Source organism: Orcinus orca, chromosome 1 (assembly GCF_937001465.1).
Source record: "Orcinus orca chromosome 1, mOrcOrc1.1, whole genome shotgun sequence".
Lineage (NCBI taxonomy): Eukaryota > Metazoa > Chordata > Mammalia > Artiodactyla > Delphinidae > Orcinus > Orcinus orca.
Window position 1 is genome coordinate 98,360,254 of NC_064559.1, and position 26,042 is coordinate 98,386,295.

The window sequence follows — 26,042 nt, forward strand, 5'->3', positions numbered from 1 at the left end:
CAGGAGTGATTTAGACACATCCTTGGATTATGTGAATCTCAACAGAACTGCAGTCTTACCTGATGTCTGGTAGCAGAGAGAATAAGTTGCAGTTTCCTTGGAAGGCAGAGACTGGAGCTTTCTGAAAATAAGACAACTAAAGCCTTGAGGGGCTATTCATACCAATATATCAGAGCAGTACTTAAATATTTTTTTTATCATATATTGACTTCTGTCATTGAGATTTTCTTACACCTCGTAACATAAGTGTTCGGTATTTTAAGAAAGATTCCCCTACTTCCCCCTTTCACTTCATTAACTCAACCAACTGTACTCAGAGGAACAACTTGCTGAACTCACTCTCCAGCGCTGGGAACTGGCCTGTCTCCTATGAGATGCTCCTCAGGACCCCAGAGCAGACTTCCATGCTACTGTGGGCATCCTTGCTGGTCCTCGGTAAGTAGTGGGGGAAGCCTCTGTTTGCTGGGAAAACGGAGCCTCTCCACAGGCAAAAGACCTCTCCTCTGTGCTGCTGAAAAAATGGATTTTAATCTCATTTAGAACAGCAGAAAATGAACAAAGGGGAAAGATATTGATACAATGGAATGAGAGGGAAAAAATTATTTCTAGTAATGTGTTCCTTGTTTGCTTTTAATTGCCTATGAAAAATTCCTCTTACCCCCCCAAAAGTGGGCTTATTTTTCCATGCAGAAAACTACAATTAAATTTGGTTACCTTTCTAATTACAGATCATGAAAACCAAGAGTGAAAGATGAACTGAGTCCCTTGTGAAAGGACCATGTTCTGACCGTGAGCTGATGTAGAATGATTTTCTGCTGAGAATAGTGATTTCTTTCTTGTATTCTAAGATCAAACCTGCTCTGATGTTCGCAAAGAACATGAGAAGAGGAGAAATAAGACAATTTCCCTTTGATTTTTCTTCCCTGCTTGCCAATATTTGTCCAAATGAGACACTGATTTTCTAGTAGCTCAAGCTTAGGGAAATAAAGACCAGTCAGTCATTTGTACACTGAATTTTGTTAAATGTGTTTGCCTTGTTCTCAGCTATATCTCCAGACTCCAATTAAGAAAGGAAGAGTACGGGGCTTCCCTGGTGGCGCAGTGGTTGAGAGTCCGCCTGCCGATGCAGGGGACACGGGTTCGTGTCCCGGTCCGGGAAGATCCCACATGCCGCGGAGCGGCTGGGCCCGTGAGCCATGGCCACTGAGCTTGTGCGTCCAGAGCCTGTGCTCCGCAACGGGAGAGGCCACAACAGTGAGAGGTCTGCGTACCGCAAAAAAAAAAAACAAAGGAAGAGTTATTAGTGTGACTGGCACATTATGGGAATTCAGTAAATAGTGAATGAATGGCTATATAGGGCATAGCATGGTACGGGGCAATGCAGAGTATGCAGGGACACGGAGGACATGGCCTCTGCCCTCAAAAACTGACATTCTGATAAAGAAATCAAAGGACAAATAAAAGAGCATTTGACTTGGCAATACAAGAAAATTATTACACAATGGATCATAGGACAATGATAATTAATTCTTGCTGATAATAATTAATTCTTGCTGAGCCCTATGTCAGACAGTCTTCTAAGAATATCCCATTGTATTAATGTATCCAATACTCTAACAATCGATGAGCTGGAACTTCTATAAATCCTGTTTTACAGATAAGGAATCTAAGTCATAGAGACGGTCTCTTGCCTTAAGTTTCATGCAGTAGCAAAGTGGCAGAGTCAGGATTGAAACCCATAATCTGACACTGGAGCTGTGCTTTTAACCACTTTCCCATACTGTATGTCCAGTTATGAGTTTCAACTGAGCGGGAATGGGAGGGGTTCTGAATCAATAGAAAAGTGATGGTGCTGCAGCCTGGAGGCATCTCAGAGGGCTTCATGGAGGAGGTGGGATTTTATCTGGGCTTTGATGTGTGAGGGTAACTTGCTTTTGCTTCATAATGAAGGAGGAAAATAACACTCCAGGCAAGAAGATAGTGAAGCCAAGCCTCAGCAGCAGCCACAGTCATGTCAAAAAAACCAATTACAGCAACCTTAATTGATGACTTACTAATTTAGCTCATTAAAATATGGCCATGAGGTCAGTTTGATGGCCCCCATCTTACAGAGGAGAAAACTGAGCCTTGGAGGTTTTGTGCAGTTTGCCCAGGGCCACACAGCTAAAATTCAAACCTGTTTCTGCCTGAGTCTGCAGCCTGAGCTTTTGGCCATGACGTTATCTTGTTTCTCCAGGGTGGGTGGAACTGGGCATGTTTCTCCTCCATTTGGCCGGAAGTCGAAAATGGGCGGGTGAACTCTCACAGTAAAATGGTTTGTGACTCGCTGCCTTGTGCTGATGCCTTGCTCTTGACTCTCTTGCAGCACCTCCAGTCAGTGGACCACTTGGTAAGTCCATCTTTTCTTTCCCTTTCTCTTTTATGTTTCTGGATATCTTTTATTTACTTTTATTTTTTTATATGGGTGTTGTTTTCTTTTTTTTTTACCATCTTTATTGGGGTATAATTGCTTTACAATGGTGTGTTAGTTTCTGCTTTATAACAAAGTGAATCAGTTATACATATACATATGTTCCCATATCTCTTCCCTCTTGCATCTCCCTCCCTCCCACCCTCCCTATCCCACCCCTCCAGGCGGTCACAAAGCACGAGGTGATCTCCCTGTGCTACGCGGCTGCTTCCCACTAGCTATCTACCTTACGTTTGGTAGTGTATATATGTCCATGCCTCTCTCTCGCTTTGTCACAGCTTACCCTTCCCCCTCCCCATATCCTCAAGTCCATTCTCTAGTAGGTCTGCATCTTTATTCCTCTCTTACCCCTAGGTTCTTCATGACAGTTTTTTTTCTTAAATTCCATATATATATGTTAAGATATGGTATTTGTCTTTCTCTTTCCAACTTACTTCACTCTGTATGACAGACTCTAGGTCCATCCACCTCATTACAAATAGCTCAATTTTGTTTCTTTTTATGGCTGAGTAATATTCCATTGTATATATGTGCCACATCTTCTTTATCCATTCATCCGATGATGGACACTTAGGTTGTTTCCATCTCCGGGCTATTGTAAATAGAGCTGCAATGAACATTTTGGTACATGACTCTTTTTGAATTATGGTTTTCTCAGGGTATATGCCCAGTAGTGGGATTGCTGGGTCATATGGTAGTTCTATTTTTAGTTTTTTAAGGAACCTCCATACTGTTCTCCATAGTGGCTGTACCAATTCACATTCCCACCAGCAGTGCAAGAGTGTTCCCTTTTCTCCACACCCTCTCCAGCATTTATTGTTTCTAGACTTTTTGATGATGGCCATTCTGACTGGTGTGAGAAGATATCTCATTGTAGTTTTGATTTGCATTTCTCTAATGATTAATGATGTTGAGCATTCTTTCATGTGTTTGTTGGCAGTCTGTATATGTTCTTTGGAGAAATGTTTCTTTAGGTCTTCTGCCCAATTTTGGATTGGGTTTTTTGTTTTTTTGTTATTGAGCTGCATGACCTGCTTGTAAATTTTGGAAATTAATCCTTTGTCAGTTGCTTCATTTGCAAATATTTTCTCCCATTCTGAGGGTTGTCTTTTGGTCTTGTTTATGGTTTCCTTTGCTGTGCAAAAGCTTTGAAGTTTCATTAGGTCCCATTTGTTTATTTTTGTTTTTATTTCCATTACTTTAGGAGGTGGATCAAAAAGGATCTTGCTGTGATTTATGTCATAGAGTGTTCTGCCTATGTTTTCCTCTAAGAGTTTGATAGTTTCTGGCCTTACATTTAGGTCTTTAATCCATTTGAGCTTATTTTTGTGTATGTTGTTAGGGAGTGATCTAATCTCATACTTTTACATGTACCTGTCCAGTTTTCCCAGCACCACTTATTGAAGAGGCTGTCCTTTCTCCGCTGTACATTCCTGCCTCCTTTATCAAAGATAAGGTGACCATATGTGTGTGGGTTTATCTCTGGGCTTTCTATCCTGTTCCATTGATCTATCTTTCTGTTTTTGTGCCAGTACCATACTGTCTTGATTAGTGTAGCTTTGTAGTATAGTCTGAAGTCAGGGAGTCTGATTCCTCCAGCTCTGTTTTTCGTTCTCAAGATTGCTTTGGCTATTCGGGGTCTTTTGTGTTTCCATACAAATTGTGAAATTTTTTGTTCTAGTTCTGTGAAAAATGCCAGTGGTAGTTTGATAGGGATTGCATTGAATCTGGAGATTGCTTTGGGTAGTAGAGTCATTTTCACAATGTTGATTCTTCCAATCCAAGAACATGGTATGTCTCTCCATCTATTTGTATCATCTTTAATTTCTTTCATCAGTGTCTTATAATTTTCTGCATACAGGTCTTTTGTCTCCTTAAGTAGGTTTATTCCTAGATATTTTATTCTTTTTGTTGCAATGGTAAATGGGAGTGTTTTCTTGATTTCACTTTCAGATTTTTTCATCGTTAATGTATAGGAATGCCAGAGATTTCTTTGTATTAATTTTGTATCCTGCAACTTTACCAAATTCATTGATTAGCTCTAGTAGTTTTCTGGTAGCATTTTTAGGATTCTCTATGTATAATATCATGTCATCTGCAAACAGTGACAGCTTTACTTCTTCGTTTCCGATTTGGATTCCTTTTATTTCCTTTTCTTCTCTGATTGCTGTGGCTAAAACTTCCAAAACTATGTTGAATAAGAGCGGTGAGAGTGGACATCCTTGTCTTGTTCCTGATCTTAGTGGAAGTGCTTTCAGTGTTTCACCATTGAGGATGATGTTGGCTGTGGGTTTGTCATATATGGCCTTTATTATGTTGAAGAAAGTTCCCTCTATGCCTACTTTCTGGAGGGTTTTTATCATAAATCGGTGTTGAATTTTGTCAAAAGCTTTCTCTGCATCTATTGAGATGATCATATGGTTTTTCTCCTTCAATTTGTTAATATGGTTTATCACATTGATTGATTTGCATATATTGAAGAATCCTTGCATTCCTGGAATAAACCCCACTTAATCATGGTGTATGATCCTTGTAATGTGCTGTTGGATTCTGTTTGCTAGTATTTTGTTGAGGATTTTTGCATCTATGTTCATCAGTGATATTGGCCTGTAGTTTTCTTTCTTTGTGACATCCTTGTCTGGTTGTTTCTGGATATCTTAATAACTATCCTGTATCTCAAATACTTGGAGAAAGAGGCCTTGTTGTGCCTGCATCATTTTCTTGAGGACTACGGGCAGGTGAAAACATGTCTTAGGACTCTGACCCTAAGAGTTTGGGAGTCACACTCCTGGTTGAAACCTGGCATCATGCTGGATGATATTGGAGACAGGGCTGGGATACATGTCACAGAATTCAAGGAAACGGGGTGTCCCCACCTGATGTGGGATTCTAGCCAACTTGACAGAATGCATAGAATCCTGAGAGGGGAAGGATAGAAATAAGCCATTACCTCATTGGGGGAGGCTGAGGTGCAACCAACTTGCCGGCTTCCCCATGTCCCCCCAAGCTTGACAGAGCCACGGGCAACCAACTCATCCTGAACTTCAGCATTCTGTGTAGACATTTCTCTATTAATAAGCTCAGATCATGATAACTTTGAGCCCCCATCCTACTGGTCAGCAGAAATTTCAGCCTTCTGTTGGGAGCTGTCTCCACGAGTTTTGGCAATCCCTGCTGATTTGTCCAGCCCACCCCCGCCCCCCAACCAGGGAGCTTCTTATGGTCATCCAGCTCCAGCCAGTGGGAGCCACTGCCCCTTGATGCACACCATCCCCTGCAGCTTCTGGGCCTGTGATTCTCCCCCTCAGTGCTGTGGCTACAACCCATTTCCCACAAATCTCTGCCTAACTGGGAGGAGGTCTTAACTGGACTAGGTTTTGTTAAACATTCTAGGATGGAGAAATAAAATACAGAGAGTGTCAGCTAGTAGATGTGGCTAATCTCAGAACTCATTGACTCAGTCCCAACCTCTTAAAGATGCTGACAAGATGTGTCTCTCCCTGACCACTGGGCCACCTGTACATAGCAGGGGCAACTTACTTGGACCAGTGAGGAATAAAGCTGCACACACCAAAGAAGTTCTCCCTTCCCTCCAGTATAAGACCTACTGCCCAGTCTCCATTTCCCTAACCCCAGATGCTTCCCAGGAACATAAACAGTGCAGATTTCTATTCTCTTTAAGAGAGACACAACCCCGTACTCACTGGGGCGTAGTATATCTGTATAAACCTCTAGAGAAAGAGAAAGGAAAAAAAGTCTGCAGAGACACATGAATGTTTCTATAATCGAACAGAACATTTAATTTCTTTAGTTAAAACAAGCGTTCAGGTTATTCTACAGTTTTTGCCCCCAAACAGAGTATTTCCATTACATTTGGGTACAATTCTAAGGCGTATTTGGGGCAGTTCTTACAGAAAACGGTAAGAATATTTAAAGTCTCAAGCTTTAAAAAAACAATTGCTTGTACGCCCTTGAATACAGACAGTCCTCCTTATCTGAGCATAAAAAGTACTAAGATAAAAACACACTTAATTGATTCCACTTATGATTTTATGGTAAATTGCATATCCCCAACAATGAGATTTTATTTTTGGAAAAAAGACAATACAAATGGAAATAATGTGTTTTATTTTCTACATCACAGAATTTAGATTACCAAGGCAATTTGTAGAACAAAGCATGAATCAAATATTGTTTTTTGTGTGGTTTTTTTTGTTTTGTTTTTTTTGTATGTGATAGCTGTAGGAAACTAAAACTGCAAAAGAGCTCCCCTGCTATGCTTCTCTCCTTTCATCATAAAGGAAAAATCTTCCCCCAGAATCCTCACCCCTTAGTTCACTCCTAGCTTTATTCCTCTGACATCTCCTTACTCAGAACTGTGTCACATGGCTGGGCAAGTTAGTGCTTCTGTTTTTCAAACCCGCTGATGGGCCACAGGCTCAACAGAAGGACATTGGGACTAACTTTCAGAAGCCAAACAAATATTTTCCCTATCATTGTTTGCTCCTCTTCAACTTTAACAAATCTTGCTTTACTACACTTGTCAGTGGCTTTGGGAGCCAACAGAGCCGTGGTCCCACAACACTTTTACCACCTTCATGAATTACTGCATCTTTGGCAGAATCTGAAGTATCACTTTACAATAAATTTTCATTGTATACACAATGAAGGATTAGCCTATCAAAACATTGATCTTTGTGCAGGCTAGAAAATAGTAGTGTTAAAGGGGTAAGAATGTTTGAGTGGGTGTTTCCAATAGTGAATAATTTGGTCTGTGATTACTTTTATTATGTCAAGGAAGAAAACCTTTTTTTTTCTATCCTCTTAGGTTTTCCTAATGAGGGCCTGCAAATTAAACTGACAAAAGGCAGACTAGCAAGAGAAAAGACAAATTTTTTTATTCAAAACTTACGGGAATACACAGAAAAATATAAACTAAGGAGGCAGTTAGAATTTGGGACTTATATAACATCTGGATAGGGAACGGGGCAGGTGAGAAGGCTACTTACTGGAAAACAAATGATTTTTAGGAAAGATAAATGAGCCCTTAAGAGAATAGATGGGAGCTATGCTAGTTTTGTGACAAGTTCTGCTTTAGGTGTGGTGCCAACTTCCAGTGTCTGGGGATAAGAGCTGATCATTTATTTGCTCCTGGGGAGGTGATTTATGACAATTGAACTCTTCACAGGCTTTGCTTTTAGGCAGATAAGAGAATTCAGAATAAAGAAAAATAAAATCTATTCTCAAATGCCTTCAGCTCAAAATAATTTTTATGCCACAGTGGTAGATTCATCCTTCAGTTACTAACTCTCACACCTTGAAGCTACAAAACTTAGGAAATAAACTCAGATAAGAAAGAGCCACAGTAATGGCTGCAGGAAATAAAGTTAAAAACAAAATCTCCCAACCTAGAAATCCTCTCCACAAAGGTAATAAAGAAAGCAAACGCTTTTAGCATTGAATAAGCATTAAACCATACGCTTCATAATAAGCATGCTCATCACAGACAATCCGCCAAGAGATTGCAAAGACAGAAAAGGATCTCTCACTCTTATATTGCCAAGGGGATTCAGCCCATTACATACATGTTTTCAAGATTAAACAGTAACTAGTTCTCAAGCAGGAGGACTTGACAGCACGTTTTGTCACACATAGTTTATCCTAAATTTATCATGGTTATTGGCTTTTTTCCAGAGGAGGAATAAACATCTCATATCTTTAGGACTGGAGGTAGTCTTGCATACTGCAACAAGGTACCTACCAAAGGTAAATGCTTACCCTTCCACAGGAATGGGGAGACAGGATCCAGGGGAGCTATCCCCCTAGATGTCTGCATTTCAAAAAGATGGCTCCTGGGGCTTCCCTGGTAGCGCAGTGGTTGAGAGTCCGCCTGCCGTTACAGGGGACACGGGTTCGTGCCCCGGTCCAGGAAGATCCCACATGCCGCGGAGCGGTTAGGCCAGTGAGCCATGGCGGCTGAGCCTGCGCGTCCGGAGCCTGTGCTCCGCAACGCGAGAGGCCACAACAGTGAGAGGCCCGTGTACGGCAAAAAAAAAAAAAAAAAAGATGGCTCCTTCTTGAGAAAGATGTTCCTGAGTTATGAGACTGGCAAGAGGCTTTTTAGCCATAATAAAGATTCACATACATTTGAAAGAAATTCTGAAAGAAAAAAACAGAGGGAGAAGTTGTTTCCCTTATTTTCAACAGGGAGAATTAAACCTCTTATCTTTAATTTGTATTGATATTTACCCTTACATTCTCCAGCTTCTGTCCATTAATTATTCAAAGATCTTAAGGCCTGATTTTATGCAGGGCCCACATTTTATTTTCATGAAAGAGTATCTTTGGGGTGTGGGGAGTTAGAAGCACCTAGCTCCCAGCACTCATACTCTTTGTAGTTATTTCAATATAATTTTCACTTCAGACAACAGCCTGCTCACCCCTCCCCTACCTACTTCTTGTTGGAAAAACATACTATGGACCCTTTTCCATAACTGCGTAATTGACCCCAAATTCCTATACTCCCTCCCTCTACAATCCCTCACCCCACCATACGGCCATGCCACACAAATGCTCATCTTAGAGAGGTGTGTGTAACATGAAGAGCAGGTGGGAGGGAGTTCAGGAGGAATCTACCTGAGGACCTGGTCCTGTTGGAAAAGGTAAGGGGGTTTGTGGGCCTCCCATCACTGATTTCTTTGGTGAGTAGGTCCTGCTGGGGTTGCCCTCTGAAAGGTTAGTCTGTTCCTGTAGACAGACTTCATTGTATACAGAGCAGTTGCTGCACTCCTGGGTAAGGTGAACACAGCTGGAAAACTTGAAACCTGGGGAAACAGCAGCCCCGCCGGGGGGCCTTTCAGAGACTCACCAAAGCTGGGTGCTTCAGTCCACTCCACACAAGCCACTGCAGTGGGGACTGCAGACACCTCCACCTCAGACTCATTTCTCTTCTCCCCAGCTACTGTACCCAAATCCATGATTTCCCTCCAGCCTCCGTGGACCACTGTCTTCCGTGGAGAGAGAGTGAATCTGACTTGCAATGGATTTCACTTCTATGCACCAGAGAAAATAAAATGGTACCGTTGGTACTCTGGAAGACAACGTCCAAGTGAAACCCAAGGAAACACCCTCGAGGTTCGTGATTCTGGACAGTACATTTGCCAGGCCCCAGGCTCACTCCCAAGTAACCCTGTGCGCTTGCTTTTTTCTACAGGTGAGAAAGAAGGTGAATTAGTTAAAACATTGGAAGTGGTTTGCAGTACATCTTAGCTCCCTGGATTTTCCAAGAACTGAGGCCCTTCATTCTACTCTAACTTTGATCTTTCAGGTTCATGTCCTCCCTCACTGTCTATAAGTGTTTTTCAAACTACTATTGACATTAGAGTTTAAATGTCTGATATTAATCAACAGACATTCTTACACACACAATTAAAGAAGGAAGTTTTAGTTTTAGGGGATTCAAAAGTGAAGCTGTCTTAGGTCCTGCCTTCAAGGGCTCTACAGCCTCCTTGGGGAGAACTTACGTATACATGAATGTACTAAGCACAAAATAGAAAGTGAAAAGTGCTATAAAATAAGAATTCAGAGGTGGGAAATCTCCAGCCTCAGGGCTTGTGTCTTCACCTGTCTTAGGATATGTCCGTTCTCTATTTCAGAAAATTTAGATCACTCCTCAGGCATTGGTCTATAGGAGCAGGCATTCACTGCATCGTCTCAGAGAGAAAGGATAGAACTAGCCTGTAATCAGAATCTGAAGAGCATGAGAGCTTCATGAATGGACCGCATTCACTGTCCCTTGACCCTGAATTTGTATCTGTGACCATAAGCCCTCTGCATAGCGCACTCCAATGCACTGTAACAATTCCCAGTGTATTTCTCCAAGAACTACGTCTTTGACGACTCCTGTTCTGTTATTTGGTGAGCAAGTCGGTGTTGATCTTCTCCGTAATCAATGACGTCAGAGATTTGGTCACACCTCCTCTCAGCTTTTCCTCTGCACATTAGAATCCTTATATTTCTGAATCTGTCCCTGAATGGTTAAATAGACGTGTCTAGGATTTATTTAGGAATTGTATCTGAAGCAGGTCAACTGATTTGGAAGGAAATGAGTGAGCTTGAGTCAGGAGACTAAATCCTGGGGGAGAAAAAAGGAAGAAAAAAAAAATCTCTGTAATTCAGGATGCGCAGAGGAAGGAGTGCCTCAATAACAACGTCTTATCTGTGTGTGGTTTCCAGCCTCCTTCATCCTCCAGGCCCCACATTCTGTGTTTGAAGGTGACGAGTTGATTCTGAGATGCCGGAAAAGGGGGAGAGAGAAACTGACTGCTGTGAGGTACTTTTGGAATAGAAAACTTATTTCTGATTCTAATAAAAGCTTGGATCTTCTGATATCACAAGCAAGTTTAAACAACAGTGGCTGTTACCAATGCACTGGATCCTTGGAAAACAATCGTGTATTGAGAACAAGTCTCACAAATATTCGAATTCAAGGTAAACACTTCATTTCATACAAATTTGCTTGGCAATGTCAGGGCAGGGTAAATTGGGCGCATCCGCGGGGATCTATGTAAGTGGTGTTTTTTGGTTTTTGGTTTTTTTTGGCTGTGACGCTCAACTTGTGGGATCTGCTTAGTTCCCTGACCAGGATTGAACCAGGGTCCTCGGCAGTGAAAGCACAGTGTCCTAACCACTGGACCTCCAGGGAATTCCCTATATAAGTTGATATCATAACAAACTCTGGAAATATTTGAGACCACGTCCTCCAAGAGGCAGAGAAAGTGGAACAATTTGACTTAAATAATCCTGGGAAAGAAAAATGTGATAGAGGGGCCGATAAGTTTGTCTTGCTGGGTGTCTGAAGTTTTCCAGAACCGCGAATCCAAGCCTGCTTCATACTGAGAACTTGATTCACCTCTTCTCTCTAGAGCTATTTCCACGTCCAAAGCTGAAAGTCACAGACTCCCAGCCTACAGAGGGGAATTCTGTAAACCTGAGCTGTAAAACACAGCTTCCTCTAGAGCGGTCGGACACTCGGCTTCGCTTTGTCTTCTTCAGAGACCATGGGGTCATCCTCTCAAACTGGAGTACATCCCCAGAACTCCAGGTCACAGCCGTCTGGAGAGAAGACTCAGGATCATACTGGTGTGGGGCCATGACCAGCGGCATCCACAAACGCAGCCTTCCACTTCAGATTGACGTGCAGAGTGAGTGCTGGAGAGCCGGGCTGTGGCGTCTCCCCTGACTGCTCCTTCTGGCCCAGTGAGGGTAGGGACTGCCCAGTACAGATGGAGTTTTTCATCCTGACAGAGGCACCAGGCTTAGACTGTGAAGTGAGGTAGATAATAAAAGAAATACAGGATTTCATTTCCACCTCTAGTTCTCTAAAAACTTAGTCTTTCTTTGAAATTCTAGCACCTTGAAATGACAGAGGTGATTCACGGAGGCAGATACAAGAGTTGGGCAAAACAAAATGAAAACAAGAAACAAAATTCTCTGCTACTGAATCGACAGATTCTAGGATGTCAGATCTTGGGGCAAACTATTTAGAAGACACATATCCACAGAGGTGGACCCTAACCAGTAACAACAAACAGTGTGATGTGTAAAGCAGAAGAGAAGGACATGCATACACACAAAGATAAATACAATAAATATCAGCTTGTCTTAGGTACCAAAGCAGGACTTCTGGAAACGGATGTGGTCTAGGTCAGTGTGATGATAGCCACTATTGCTATTACTTCTCCCAGGTCAAAATAATTCACACTGACAACTAGGACAGGACATAAAACCCAAATGATTTTTCAGGGAGACCCAATTTTTCTCTCCTGGAGTCTGTGCATCAGGATGGAAAGGTTACTACATTTAATGATACTCTAGGTCCCAAATCCACAGTCTATGAGCTACAGTGCTAACACCTGCAGAAGAGTATATCTTAAAGTCCCATAAAAAGTGACCCTGTCCAACATCCCAACCCTGTCCTCCTCTCACCATGCCCTCACCTGTTGTCTGTGTTCATACAGGAATCCCTGTGTCTGGAGTGTTCCTGGAGACCCAGCCCCAGGGGGACCCGGTGGTTGAAGGGGAGATACTTGTCCTTGTCTGCTCTGTGGCTGAGGGCACGGGGAACACCACGTTCTCCTGGCACAGAGAGGACACAAGGGAGAGTCTGGGGCAGAAAAGTCAGCGCTCCCGGAGAGCAGAGCTGGAGATCCCTGTTACCAGGGAGAGCCACGCAGGGGGCTACTACTGCACAGCTGACAATGGCTACGGCCTCATCCAGAGCAAGGCGGTGAACGTCTCTGTGAGAAGTAAGTCTTAATCCCCATTGACCTTATTTATTCTCAGATTTCTCAAATTAGGGGTGGGCATAGCCAACACTATCTTTGTGACTCTAATTTTTCTATTTCCATTTTCCACTGCGATATTCACTTTTTTCCATTAAATATCAATAATTCAGGTTATAAGGAGGTACTACAGTGAGGGAATGCTGGCCAGGGGCCATTTCATCTCTTGGGGATGATTCTGTGTGCCTGTACGCTGATCCATTGTGTGTTGCTCTCAAACAGCAGTCTTATGTCATTAGCATCCTTCATCCTAAGCGTCAACTATACTCTCCTTTTGGTAATCCTCCACAGGGCCAAAGACATAAAACATCCCTTTACTCCATTACTGTAGGTCTAAGAGTGTGTCAATACCAACTTGTATGCAGGTCAGGAAACTTACAAGTACCAAGAGCGAATACAGAGCCCCATTATGTCCACAGAGGAGATAAGCCTTCCTTTGGGATAGCACAGTCGTAGCTTATATCTTTACCTTCCTCTGTCTCCAAGGAGTCATACTAGGTCAAGCCAGGTTCCCACTCAGCTCCCCTGGGACTAAAGAAATTGTTTCTATGGGGCTTCAATTCATCCTCTATCTCAGGTTCAGTTGCATCCCAGGCTATCCAATAAAGCTAGTTTTATGGAGGAACTACTGGAAAGCTAGATTTCCCTTAAAAGAGTTATCTCTACTCACTCTCTTTACTTCTGTTTTCTCTCAAACCCATCACCTTGAGGCTTGCCTCACTCCAATGGTACTTCTATACCTATTCATCAGATACCCCTTTTAAGGTTTTTTTTTTTTTCTTTTTACTGGATCCCCATCACATTTTTTAAAAATAAATTTATTTATTTTATTTTTGGCTGCGTTGGGTCTTTGTTGCTGCGTGTGGGCTTTCTCTAGTTGTGGTGAGCGGGGGCTACTCTTCGTTGCGGTATGTGGGCTCCTCATTGCAGTGGCTTCTCTTGTTGCAGAGCGCGGGATCTAGGCGTGAGGGCTTCAGTAGTTGTGGCACGCAGGCTCAGTAATTGTGGCTCGCAGGCTCTAGAGCACAGGCTCAGTAGTTGTGGTGCACGGGCTTGATTGCTCTGTGGCACGTGGGATCTTCCCGGACCAGGGCTCGAACCTGTGTCCCCTGCATTGGCAGGCGGATTCTCTAGATCCTCCAACTCTAATACACCTGCAAGTCCAGATAGCTCTACCTTCAAAGTATCACCAAAATATGACTAATTCCCACCACTTCCACTGCTACCACCTGATCCAAGCCACCTGGATGATTGCAATAACACTGATTTTCTGCTTCACCTGTGGCTCCACACAACCTGTTCTCAACACAGTATCAGAAGGAACTCTCTAAATCATAAATCAGATCATGTTACTCTTCTGCTCAATAGCCTCCCATGGCTTCCCATCTCCTTCAGAGGGAGAGCCAATGTCCTCTCAACGTCCCACCAGATCCTGATGATCTGGCTATCCTGCTGTTCTGACCTGATGGCCCACCACTCTCTCCTCACCTTCTCCACTCTAGCCACCATGGCCCCCTGTCTCTTCTTCAAAACTTCCAGTCACACTCCAACCTCAGGGCCTTTGCACTGCCCTTCCCCACTATCTTCATGCTCATCCCCTCACTTCCTCCAGGACCTTACTCACCTTCCCAGTGAGACCTTCCCAGCCACCCTATGTAACATAGCAGCTCTTCACCAAGGCCCTCCCTCTCCAAGTCTTGCTTGATTCTTCCTCACAGCATGTGTCACCAACTGCCATGCCATGCAGTCATTTTCTGTCTCTTTCCATGCCTCCCATAGTAGCCTCATAAAGGTAAATCTCTATTTTGACCATATTTTATCCCAAGTGCCTATTCCACTGCTTAGCTCATATTAGGCATTCAATAAATATTTGCTGAATGAATAAGTTTTACACATATCATTTTTGCTTATCGTAGTCATAATCCTAGAAAATAAAGATATTATCATCTCCATTCTACAGAAAAGGAGTGTGAAACTCAGAAAGGTTTGGTAATTTGCCTATGGTCACAAAGCTTATACCTGGCAGCCCAGATTTGAACCTCGACACAATCTTTTAGCTCAAAGAGACAGAGATCTTTCCCTCTGTCTGACTTGTCATACGTAGCATAATGCCCTCAAGCTTCATTCATGTTGTTGCAAATGGCAGAATTTTCCTTCTTATGGCTGTATAATATTCCATCATATTCACATTCCATCATGATGGAATATTATATATATATACACGAGATTTTCTTTGTCCATTCATACATCGATGGACACGTAGGTTGCTCATGTCTTGGTTATTGTAAATAATGCTGCAATAAACATGAGGATGCAGATATCTCTTCAAGACAGTAATTCCATTTCCTTTGGCTATATATGTAGAAGTGGGATTGCTAGATCATATAGTAGTTCTATTTTTTAAAAGTTTTTGAGGATCCTACATACTGTTTTCCATTGTGGTTGCACAGGTTTACATTCTCACCAACAGTGTACAAGGGTTTTCTTCTCTCCACATCCTTACCAACATTTGTTATTTCTAGTCTTCTTTTTTTTTTAAGTTATAGGGAATAAAGTTTATTTTGGCAGAGAGTGTTAAACAAAATTAAAGTTGCATACATTAGTAACATAACTCAACGTCCTTAATTTAGTGTAAGTGTGACACATTTTCTTGCTTTCCTATGGTCTGCTAAATCACCATAACGTAGACTGCTTTATTAAACTGAAATGCTGAAATTTAATTTTACTGTTTGTTTGTTTGTTTGTTTTGCCGTACGCGGGCCTCTCACTGTAGTGGCTTCTCCCGTTGCGGAACAAAGGCTCCGGGCGCAGGCTCACGGGCCCAGCCGCTCTGCGGCATGTGGGATCTTCCCGGACCAGGGCACGGACCCGCGTCCCCTGCATCGTCAGGCGGACTCTCAACCACTGCGGCACCAGGGAAACCCAATTTTACTGTTTTTGCTTATGCTCTGATTCTAAACAAACTTTATAAAAAAGCCATTGTAACAGGTGTGAGGTGCTACCTCACTGTGGTTTTGATTTGCATTTCCCCAATTAGTGATGTTGAACACCTTTTCATGAACTTGTTAACTTTTGCATGCCTTCTTTGTAAAAATGTCTATTCAAATCCTTTGTCCATTTTTAAATTGGATTATTTGAGGGTTTTTTTGCTATGGAGTTGTATGACTTCCTTATATTATTATATATTAACCTCTTAACAGATACATGATTTCCATGTTTTTTCTCCCATTCTATAGATTGCTTTTTCATTTTGCTGATTATTTCTTTTGCTGTGCAGAAGCTTTTTAATTTGTTGTAGTACTATTTGCGTATTTTCACTTTTGTCGCTTGTGCTTACGGTATCATATCCAAAAAGTCATTGCCAAGGCTAATGTCAAGGAGCTTTTTCTCTATGTTTTCTTCTAGGAGTTTTATGGTTTCAGGTCTTACATTTAAGTCTTTAATACATTTCAAGTTAATTTTTGTGAGTGGTATAAGATGGAGGTCCAGTTTCATTCTTTTGCATGTGAATATCAAGTTTCCCCAGCACCATTTATTAAGAGATTATCTTCTCCACTGAGTATTCTTGGCTCTCTTATCCAATATTAGTTGACAGTATATGCATGGGTTTATGTCTGGCCTCTTGATTCTGTTCCACTGATTTATGTATCTGTTTTTATGCTAACACCAATTTGTTTTGGTTACTCTGGTTTTGTTATATAGTTTGAAATCAGGAAGTGTGAAGCCTCCAACTTTGTTCTTTTGTTGCAGGATTACTTTGGCTATTTGGTGTCTTTTGTGGTTCCATACAATATATATTTTTTAATTTCTGTAAAAAATGCTATTGGAATCTTGATAGGGATTGCAGTGAATCTGTAGGTGACTTATATAGTATGGACATTTTAACAATATTAATTCTTCCAATTCACAAACATGGGATATATTTCCATATTTGTGTCTTCTTCAATTTTTTTCAACAATATCTTATAGTTTTCAATATACAGGTCTTTCACCTCCTTGGTTAAATTTACTAGTAAGTACTGTATTATTTTTGATGTTATTGAAAATGGGATTGTTTTCTTTATTTCTTCTTTGGGTAATTCATTGTTACATGGATAGAAACACAGCTGATTTTTGTATGTTGATTTGGTATCCTGCAACTGTAGTGAATTTGTTTATTAGCTCTAAAGATTTTTTGTGGAGTCTTTAGGATTTTCTTTATATAAGATCATGTCACCTGCAAACGGAGATAATTTTTCTTCTTCCTTTCCAATTTGGAGGTCTTCTATTATTTTTTTCTTGCCTGATTCCTCTGGTTAGGACTTCTAGAACTATGTTGAATAGGAGTGGTGAGAGAGGACACCCTTGCCTTGGAGAATGAATGGATCCAATGGAAAAATCAGAATTCCCCAACAATTTAGTTTATTCCTTCCATCAGTTTCTTTCCCACCTCCCCTTCAAAGACTCAGGCTTCTATGAGGAAGGAAACTGGTGGCATTTCATTGTGGTGTCCCAATATATTTTTTTAATGGAGAACAATCTCAGAGTTACTGCTGGTTCAGCTAGTGTCCTAATCAGTGGTGATATTTGCTTTCTTTCTCAGGCAGGCTGCTGTTCCAAAGTTAGGTGCTGCCAAGCCGCTGTCGCATAACATCTTTCCAGATGTCTAGGGGAAATTTCCAAAAGGCCAAAGTACAGAATAGATAGAGAGATAGAGAGGCAGATGTAGATTTTCCCCCAAATATTAATTTCTGAAATGATGTCTGGGGGTCAGTGGAGGGAGCTGTCTACCTTTCTCCCCTTTGCCACAATCCACCCAGGCTCTTGTCTTCTACCCCTTCACAGTGAGTCACTTCCTGTCACATGCAGGCTCAGGGCTGTGCTGCCCACAAGTAGAAACCTGCTTCCTGTGCCACACCAGTCCTAGCCTAGTCCTCAAAGGCCCCCATGAGTCCTCATCTTTTAGATTCTTCCCTCTACCAGGCTCAAGGCCCCAGCCAAGCTGAGGAAAGCTTCCAGGGCTCCAGGCCCTAGACCCCTCCCCTGGAGGCTCATACAGGCTTTTCCCCTCCAGGCACCCCAGGGAAAAGAAGAGGCCTTGTTGCTGCAGGAACCACTGGGGGGATATTCAGCGTTCTCCTGGCTGTGGCCCTGCTGTTTTACTGCTGGCACCAGAGGAGACTAGGTTTGTGTTCTCTCTTACCTTTTGCTAGAGCCCATGCCCTGTCCCTGCCTCAGACACCCCAGCTCATCCCAACCTCAGTAACAGCCACGCCACCGTTCTCTACCTCACCACCCCAGCGCTCACAGACACACTCATACTCTTCCTTGAAATGGCAGTTTCCTTAATAGGTATCTAGTCTAATCTACAAAGCCTCAAGTGGAAAGGTAGGGAGGAAATAAACATTTTAATGTGAAGTTTCAAAAACTTTAAAAGGTTTCCTTGGGTAGTTTCTTTGGTCCAAACAGACTGGTCAACTAGATGCTTCAGCCCACCCTACATCCCCTAGAAGTGGACAATCAAAATAAACTGGAAGCCCCTATGAAGAAATGACTGAGAATGGGAGCTGGCTAATCTTTATCCTTCTTCTTCCTCAGAGACTTCCCAGAGTCAAAGCCTGAAACGAGCACCTTGTGCTCCCATGGCTCTGCTCTCCACAGGTCAGGCCGCTGCCTCCCCCTCTACATGGTGGAGAGAGTTTCTCCCTGGTACTGTCATGTGCGTCCAAAGGCTTCTTGCTTTAACCCAGGTCAGGGTAGTTTCAGATGCCAGGAAACCTGGTGTAGAAGACAGGCACAGAAACTTTTTCAGCTCTAGTATAATTACCCATCCTTCATCCCTGTCTTTTAATTTAATTCAATTCAACTCAACTCACCAGATCCTTCTGAGCACCTGCTATGTGCCCTGCACTGGGTTGAATGTAGGGAGCCTTGGACCTTTGACCATGAGTCTCCTTAACGAGCTTGAAACTGAGGTTCCTCTGGGCATAACCACAGATGTTCCTGGAAAGCCAGCTACAGCCCCTCACTACTCTGCAAGAAAGACAAATTTGGCTATATTTAGTATTTCCTGAGGTAGATCAACACAGCCTTGGACCTTAATAAGTCTCAAATAATTGTATATTCAACATAGAAATGTGTAGCCCTGTCCCCAGCAAGTTATATGCTTTGTTCAGTTCTTTTTCACATGGTTTTCATGAGAATATGGGACTGGGCCCATGTTTGAAATAACTTTCTGATGACCTCTCTTAGGCAGTGCATGTGTGTGAAATATTTGAGAATGAGCTCCCTCTGCTGACACAATCTGCCTTCGTTTTATTTTGCAGGAGACGGTTCTCTGGGAGACACAACCAGGTGAGGCCTCAGTCTTTCTGGTTTCCCAAGAATAAAATGTGCAGAACTGTGGGGCTGCAAGTTTAGGCTAAGTGATTTCTCTGTGTCCCTGTGTCTAGATACTCCCGTTTTCACATTCCTTAAAATGGCCACAATCACAGCTTCCTAGAATCCTTCTAATAGTTTGTATAATGGATTTTGCATGTATTTTGATCAGTTTCTTATTTGAAATTTATCTGAATGGATGATACCAAAGGTTATAGATTTTCTAGGTTGCCGCAGAATATTTCTGGTGCAAATAGTCCTATAGTTAGGCAACGTGTTACTATAACTACGTATAAAATGACTGTTAATTCTAGACTTTCTAGAGGAACCTCAGTTTCTAGGAATCTTCTTTTTGCCCCACATGTGCTCATATACTCATCAAATTTTGTGCTTTTAAATTTGGTTTGGAAAATATGGTCTTCTTCTGTCTGTGTCAGTGCCTCAGTCTTATAGTCAGGGACTTGGAGCATGGATTATGTCTAATTTCTTCTTGAATTGTCCGGATAGAATGCTTTGAGGACACTTCCTCCAGGTGATGAGGCTGGGTTTTTTTAACCAACTGAGAGTGACCATTCTATCTATGAGGTCATCATTCCTATGATGTTAGAGACTCTTCTGGCCTTGTTCTGCTGACTTCTCCCCATTCCTTTTTGTCTCTGTCTATCCCACTCTTGTGCATATTATAATGTTCCAAGGATGATCATGTGTTTCTGTGCCTCGCAGGAGACCCCTGACCCTAGGCCCAGGAGTGTCCTTCCATCCCATGTGCCCTGCCCCAGTGGAGCTGCAGCAGTTGCATGGCAATGGTAAAGATTTCCTGGTAGGAAACTGCTCCCAGCCTGAGCCAGGGAGAGATACTTTGTTCTGAGGCCTGGCAAAGGCCCCTGGTCTCCCTAAGTATCCCAAACCCAGACATTCACAATAAATAATTGCTTAGGAAGAAGCATCTGCAGCATACCCCACTGACTGGGACAGCTTAGAAAGTGTTGCTTTTTTTTGTTCTCAGAGCACCCCAAAGAAAGAGACCTGGTATATTCTCAGATCCAGATTATTCAGCCTGGGGAAGAAGGAGAAGGTAAGTCACTGGGGAGAGATTCTTGCTGCAAACTATATTCATTCATTTGACACATATTTACTGAGCACCTCCTATGTGATGGGCACTGCTTTAAGTAAAGAGAGTAAATCAGTGAACAAGGCAGATAAAAATCCCTACAGTGTGATGCTTAGATTCTGAAGAGAGAAGGCAAACACAGAAAACTACATAACGTATCTTTGCTGATGATCAGAACAAAAATTAAACATCCTTCTAACAGATATTATAATCATGAAGGTGTATGTACAAAGATTTCCCTTAAGTAATGAATGAATGATGGCAACGCACCTATTATGTGATAAGGATATATATGCATTATAATATATAAAAATATACATATGTATGTATATGTTTAGTTAATCCATATAACAACCCTGTGTAACCAGTATACTGAACAAGCAAGACTCATGACTTAATTACAAAAATCTTCCGTCTCCCACTGTCTGTTTAAACTTTCTTCTGTGAGAGATCTTCTCGGGCACTCAGGATGAAAATTCTGGCAGTCAAAGTCTTTACAAAACATTATCTTAGACAATAGACAGTAGGTGGACACTTTATGTCATAGTCTCTATTAAGTAACTAGAACACCTAGTTTGAAGATGTTAAGCAAAACTTTCCCCTCTCCTAGTTCAGGGAAATTTCAGAATGGAAGCTGGCAATGGTAGGGATGAGGGGGAGGACGAGGCAGAGTTGGCCTCTCTGTTTCTTTGGTTGGCTTCCCCTAATTAGCCTGGAGAAAGGAGTGGGAAAGGAGTTACTCCAGCTGGTATTTTGGAAGCTGGCTTCTGCCTCTCTGGGATGGCAGATGGTTAAGCAGGCACTCCCCTGTATAAGGTACATGTGTGGTCTCTTGAGGTTTCCTGCTGGACCCCTCCTTCCTAAAATTCCTTTGGCACAGCTGGTGCATTTCTAATTCCAGGAGTTATTTGTGACTCCTTCATTGGCCTCACCTCCAGTCAATCACATCCAGCTTCCTGCTGCTGGATTCCCTTGGTACCTGGAGGCCCTATTGAACAGGACCCAAGGTGACCATACTCCTGCTTGTTCTGTCTCCCACGTGGACCACATCTGTCCTTGGGGACACCTGGGAATTTCAGGTCCTTGCTGACCCACAGCCTTCTTCCAATCCCACCACCAGTCATGAGTCAGAACTCTCAATGCTCTAGATAAGGGTGTTGAAATATTTTTTATTGTTATCTGCAGTAAGAAGTACAAATTGTACTGTTAAGCAGTGTGAATGTGCACACACTCACACACACAAACACACACATAACTGAACTAAAGTTTTAGGAGACAGTACTTAGTGTGGTGCACTCTGTTTTCTAATCTACTCATTGATTGTTTTAATCAGCTTTATTGAGGTATAATCGACATACAGTATAATTCTCTACGTTTAAACGCACAGTTCAAATTATTTTAATAAATGCATCCATTCACAGAACCACCACCACAATCACGATGTCGAACATTTCCAACAGCCCAGAAAATCCTTTCATGCTCCTTTGCAGTTAATCTCCCCCCAGCTCCACCCCTGGCACCCACGGATCTGCCTTCTGTCCTATCGTTTTGCTTTTCTATAATTTCATATAAATGGAATCTTATGTAATGGAATCTTTAGGTCTGGATTCTTTCACTTAACATAATGTTTTGCAATTCATCCATATTCTAGCATATTATAAGTAGTTCACTATTTTTTTTGTCATGTAAAAAGCTATGCACATTTAATGTATACAACTCATGAGTTTGGAGATAAATTAACACCAAGGAAACCATCACCACCATTAAGGCCATAGATATATACATCATCTTCCAAAGTTTCCTTCCACACACTTGATGATGATGATGATGATGATGATGATGATGATGTGTGGTAAGAACACTTAACATAAGATTTACCTTAGCGAGCTTTAAGTATACAATAGAATATAGTTAGCTGTAGGCACTATGCTGTATAGTAGATCTCCAGAATTTATTCATCCTTCATAACTCAAACTTTGTACCTTTTGAGCAATACCTCTAGTCTCCTTTCCCCCAGCCCCTTGGAACCACCATTCTACTCTCTGCTTCTATGAGTTTGAGAACATACAGTATTTGTCTTTCTGTATTTGGCTTATTTTTCTTAGAATAATGTCCTCCAGGTCCATCTGTGTTGTCACAAAAGACAGGATTTCCTTCTTTTTTAAGGTGGAACAATATCCCATTGTGTGTGTGTGTCTGTGTGTGTCTGTGTGTGTGTCATACTTCCTTTATGCATTCATCCATCAATAAACATTTAAGTTGTTTCCATATCTTGGTTATTATGAATAGTGCTGTGATCTCTTCAAGATCCTGATTTCAATTCCCTTGGATATGTACTCAGAAGTGGGATTGCTGGATCACATGAGAGTTTTATTTTTAAATTTTTAAGAAACCTCCATACAGTTTTCCATAGTAGCAGTACCAATCTGCACTCCCACCAACAGTGTACCAGAATTTCTTTTTCTCCACATCCTTGCCAACACTTGTTATCTTTTGTCTTTTTGATGATAGCCATCCTAATAGGTGTGAGGTGATATCTCACTGTGGTTTTCATTTGTGTGATTACTGATGTTGAGAACCTCTTCAATAACTGTTGGCCATTTGTATGTCTTCTTTAGAGAAACATCTATTCAGAACTTTTGCTCATTATAAAATTGGGTTATTGTTATTATTTTAGCTATTGAGTCCTACAAATTCCTTATATATTTTTCATATGAATCCCTTATCTGATATATGGTTTGCAAGTATGTTCTTCCATTTTGTAAGCTGCCTTTTCTACCTGTAGCACCTCTCCAGTATTTTTGTGCCTAGTAGAAATTTCAGTTGTAACGTGATCCTGAACACGGTTTACAAATGAGGTTAAGGACTTTTACAAGGTCACAAGCCAGTAAAAGACTAAGTCTTCTGTTTTGCTATAATATTTGCTGCATATAGTGCCTATTGCTATATTTGACTAACATGCATCATCTGAACACCTGCTTTATCTGTTACTTTGATTTCTCAGCCATCCCCACTAATCAGGACCTTTTGAATGATAGAACTGCCACCAATTTGATTGGGTTAATTAGGTACATCTTATAGAGTCACCTTGATCAGTTGCTGCTCTTCACACTCTGTCCTTGACATATTTGTCAAAACACCACTGAAGCTGAGCACTCTGTTGGTGGACGAGTTATATTTTAGGCACTTTATGTGTTGATGATCTGTAGCAAGATTTCTTTACCAGTGCCTCAGTGTTTGCATGAAGCCCCTGAAATTTTATGCAAATTTCCATGCATATGTCTATTGTTCTGGGGAGGGAGTACATAGCTTCTATCAGGTTATTAAAAAGATCTGTAAATCCAGAAGGTCTATGGTAAAAATATAATGAAAACGAAAGAGTTCCAGGATGTATCTTTTTTCCCAAGCTCTATCTCTCCATAAAATTACTATATATAGCTCTCATGATTCTACCTTCTCTGAATTCTTAATTTCTAATATGCAGGATATGACAAATCATACCTGCTAAACTCTTCTCTCACTATGGCTCCATCTCTAGGAAACTTTGGCAATAAAATCAATAACCAGAACACGCTAATGCAAGAGAATTTTTCTCACAGAGCAGACATTTGAAGAGGTCTAGTGGGAACTTGCTGAACAAGCAGGGGTTGGACTTCAAGGTTGGTAAGATGGAAGTTAAGAGAGGCAAGAATTGTAACTAAGAGAGAAATTATCTCTAAACATCTGGTAAATGAAGGGAGTGAGATTTCTTTCTGTGGTATTAAGGGAGCCTGAAAAGGACATGCAGAAGGCTGGGTTAAGAAATGGTAAAACAAAGTCACATGTGTTGTAGGACATGTTGGGGGTCAGGGAGGAGAAAACATGACAATCAATGCAAAAGGCCTAGTGACTCCCAGATTCTGGGAAATAAGCTATAAGACTGAGTTCTGAGTGGATCCAATACTCATAGTTCAGTGGTTTCCTTTTCTTCCACAGGAAATACCTTCAGAACTTCTCTAGAGGACCAGGTGAGTTTCATTTCCTGACTGTTTTCTCTCCCACTACTGCTTATAGCCCCATACTCCTTCTCCTTCCAGTTCTTCTTCTATCTTTTTTCCACCCCAGCATGCCTCAATTGTCTACTCTGAGGTGAAGACACAGCTCCGAGATGAGTCAGCTGGAAAGGTCGGCTCTAAAGATGAAGATATCATGGAAAATTACAAGGATGTCCTACTCATGTGACTTGTCCCTGATCCCAAGACCCAGCTCAGTGCAGTCCTTGAGGTCTCTAGAGTGACCAACTAGTTCCAACTTTCCGGTTCTTCTTGCCCATGTGCATTCACTCCCAGGACTTCTGATTCACCCACTCTGATGCCGTGATGGGAAAGCCCCTCAAAGACGTCACTAAAATGACCAGGGTCCATGGTTAAAAAAAGAGCCTGTGTACCTGCTCTGAGCCTAACCTAATGTGTTCCCTAGGGTGTGATTTAGGGGAAAGGAATAAGGCGGGAGAAGGACTGCTGCTGAAAAACAGAAGCATAAATTTTGGAGAACTGGGATTTGCATCTAGACAGAAAGGACCAAGTGACTCAGGTCTCTGTTTAATACATCTTCAACAATTCTCCCACTGGGGAATCAGCTGCATCAATTAGTTTCACTATGAGTGGCTGCATGTGTACTTTACAGGAATGCATAACCCCATCCCTCCTGCTTACACTGTTTACACTGTCAAGATTCAGTTGCAGGCAGAAGAATCCATTCCAAGTGGTTTACAGATAAAGGTATTTAAGTTTATATTAACTACTTTGAAAAATCATTAGAAGACCTGAAGAAGCAGGCTCTAGACTGAGTTTCCAAAAGCAAAAGCTAATTACGTTAATGTTATTAGGGACAAAGATTTTTAACATTGGAGAGAAGAAATATAAAATTAAAAAGTTAAGTAGGTAACTTTAAGTAACCCCCAAAACCTAAATTTGAATTGGAAATGTTAGTACAAACTGATGACAAACCCTGTCTTTTTTTTTTTTTTTCAAACCCTGCCTTTTAAAATAATTATTTATTTCCTAGTTCTGTCCACTGGAAATGTCTAGAAATAATTAACAACTCAATAACAATGAGCACCCATTGCACATGTTGTAGTCTCTAAATACTATTCCCTACTCAAAGGATACAGAGCTGCCTTTCTTGTAGGAGCTGTATCTTTGAGTTATCAAATAGGTGATGTTAGAATAATTCTTCCAATAGATGAAGAAAGACTGAAAGAAACAGAAAACGACTATTTGTGTGAATGTTTCATGCTACTGATCAAGTTGACATACAAAAACCAGCCTAATATTATGTGCCTCCTGATGGAAGTATCCAATACCACCTACAAAGTATTTATGCCTGAAATATCAAAACTGAATCCACTCAAGTCGCTAGGTCTAACTACCAGTTTACAGGAAATAAATGGGACAAAGGACTATGTTAAATAGCACCATGGGATTCCAATCAGAAAAATGTAAACTATGGAAAAATTCTACAGGACAAATGACCTGGTTTCTTCAACAAACAAATGACTGGAAGGAAGGAAAGAGGGAAGACCTATAAATTAAATGAGACTTGAGACATGTCAGTCAAAAGGAATAAGTGAGGCTGGACTCAAACAAATTAAGTTAAAAAGGAATTACTTATGGAATACTAAATGAAATTTGTACATTAATATAAAGAAATTATGTTTGGATAATTTATGTTTGAAGAATTTATGTGTTTTGGATATAAATGATAGTATTGTGGTTATGTT

At 41.4% G+C, this 26,042-nt stretch overlaps 1 protein-coding gene across 1 annotated transcript; it reads left to right on the plus strand.

The window, feature by feature from the left end:
- The first annotated feature begins 274 nt into the window (after positions 1 to 274).
- FCRL4 (Fc receptor like 4) lies at positions 275 to 25,687 on the plus strand. Its single transcript, XM_049694492.1, has 12 exons — positions 275 to 435; positions 2,366 to 2,389; positions 9,429 to 9,683; positions 10,706 to 10,960; positions 11,395 to 11,673; positions 12,490 to 12,777; positions 17,867 to 17,977; positions 19,119 to 19,146; positions 19,894 to 19,976; positions 20,177 to 20,245; positions 24,257 to 24,288; positions 24,386 to 25,687. Exons 1-12 carry the CDS (start codon positions 375 to 377, stop codon positions 24,500 to 24,502), a joined length of 1,602 nt encoding a protein of 533 aa, XP_049550449.1. The 5' UTR covers positions 275 to 374; the 3' UTR covers positions 24,503 to 25,687.
- The last annotated feature ends 355 nt before the right edge of the window (positions 25,688 to 26,042 follow it).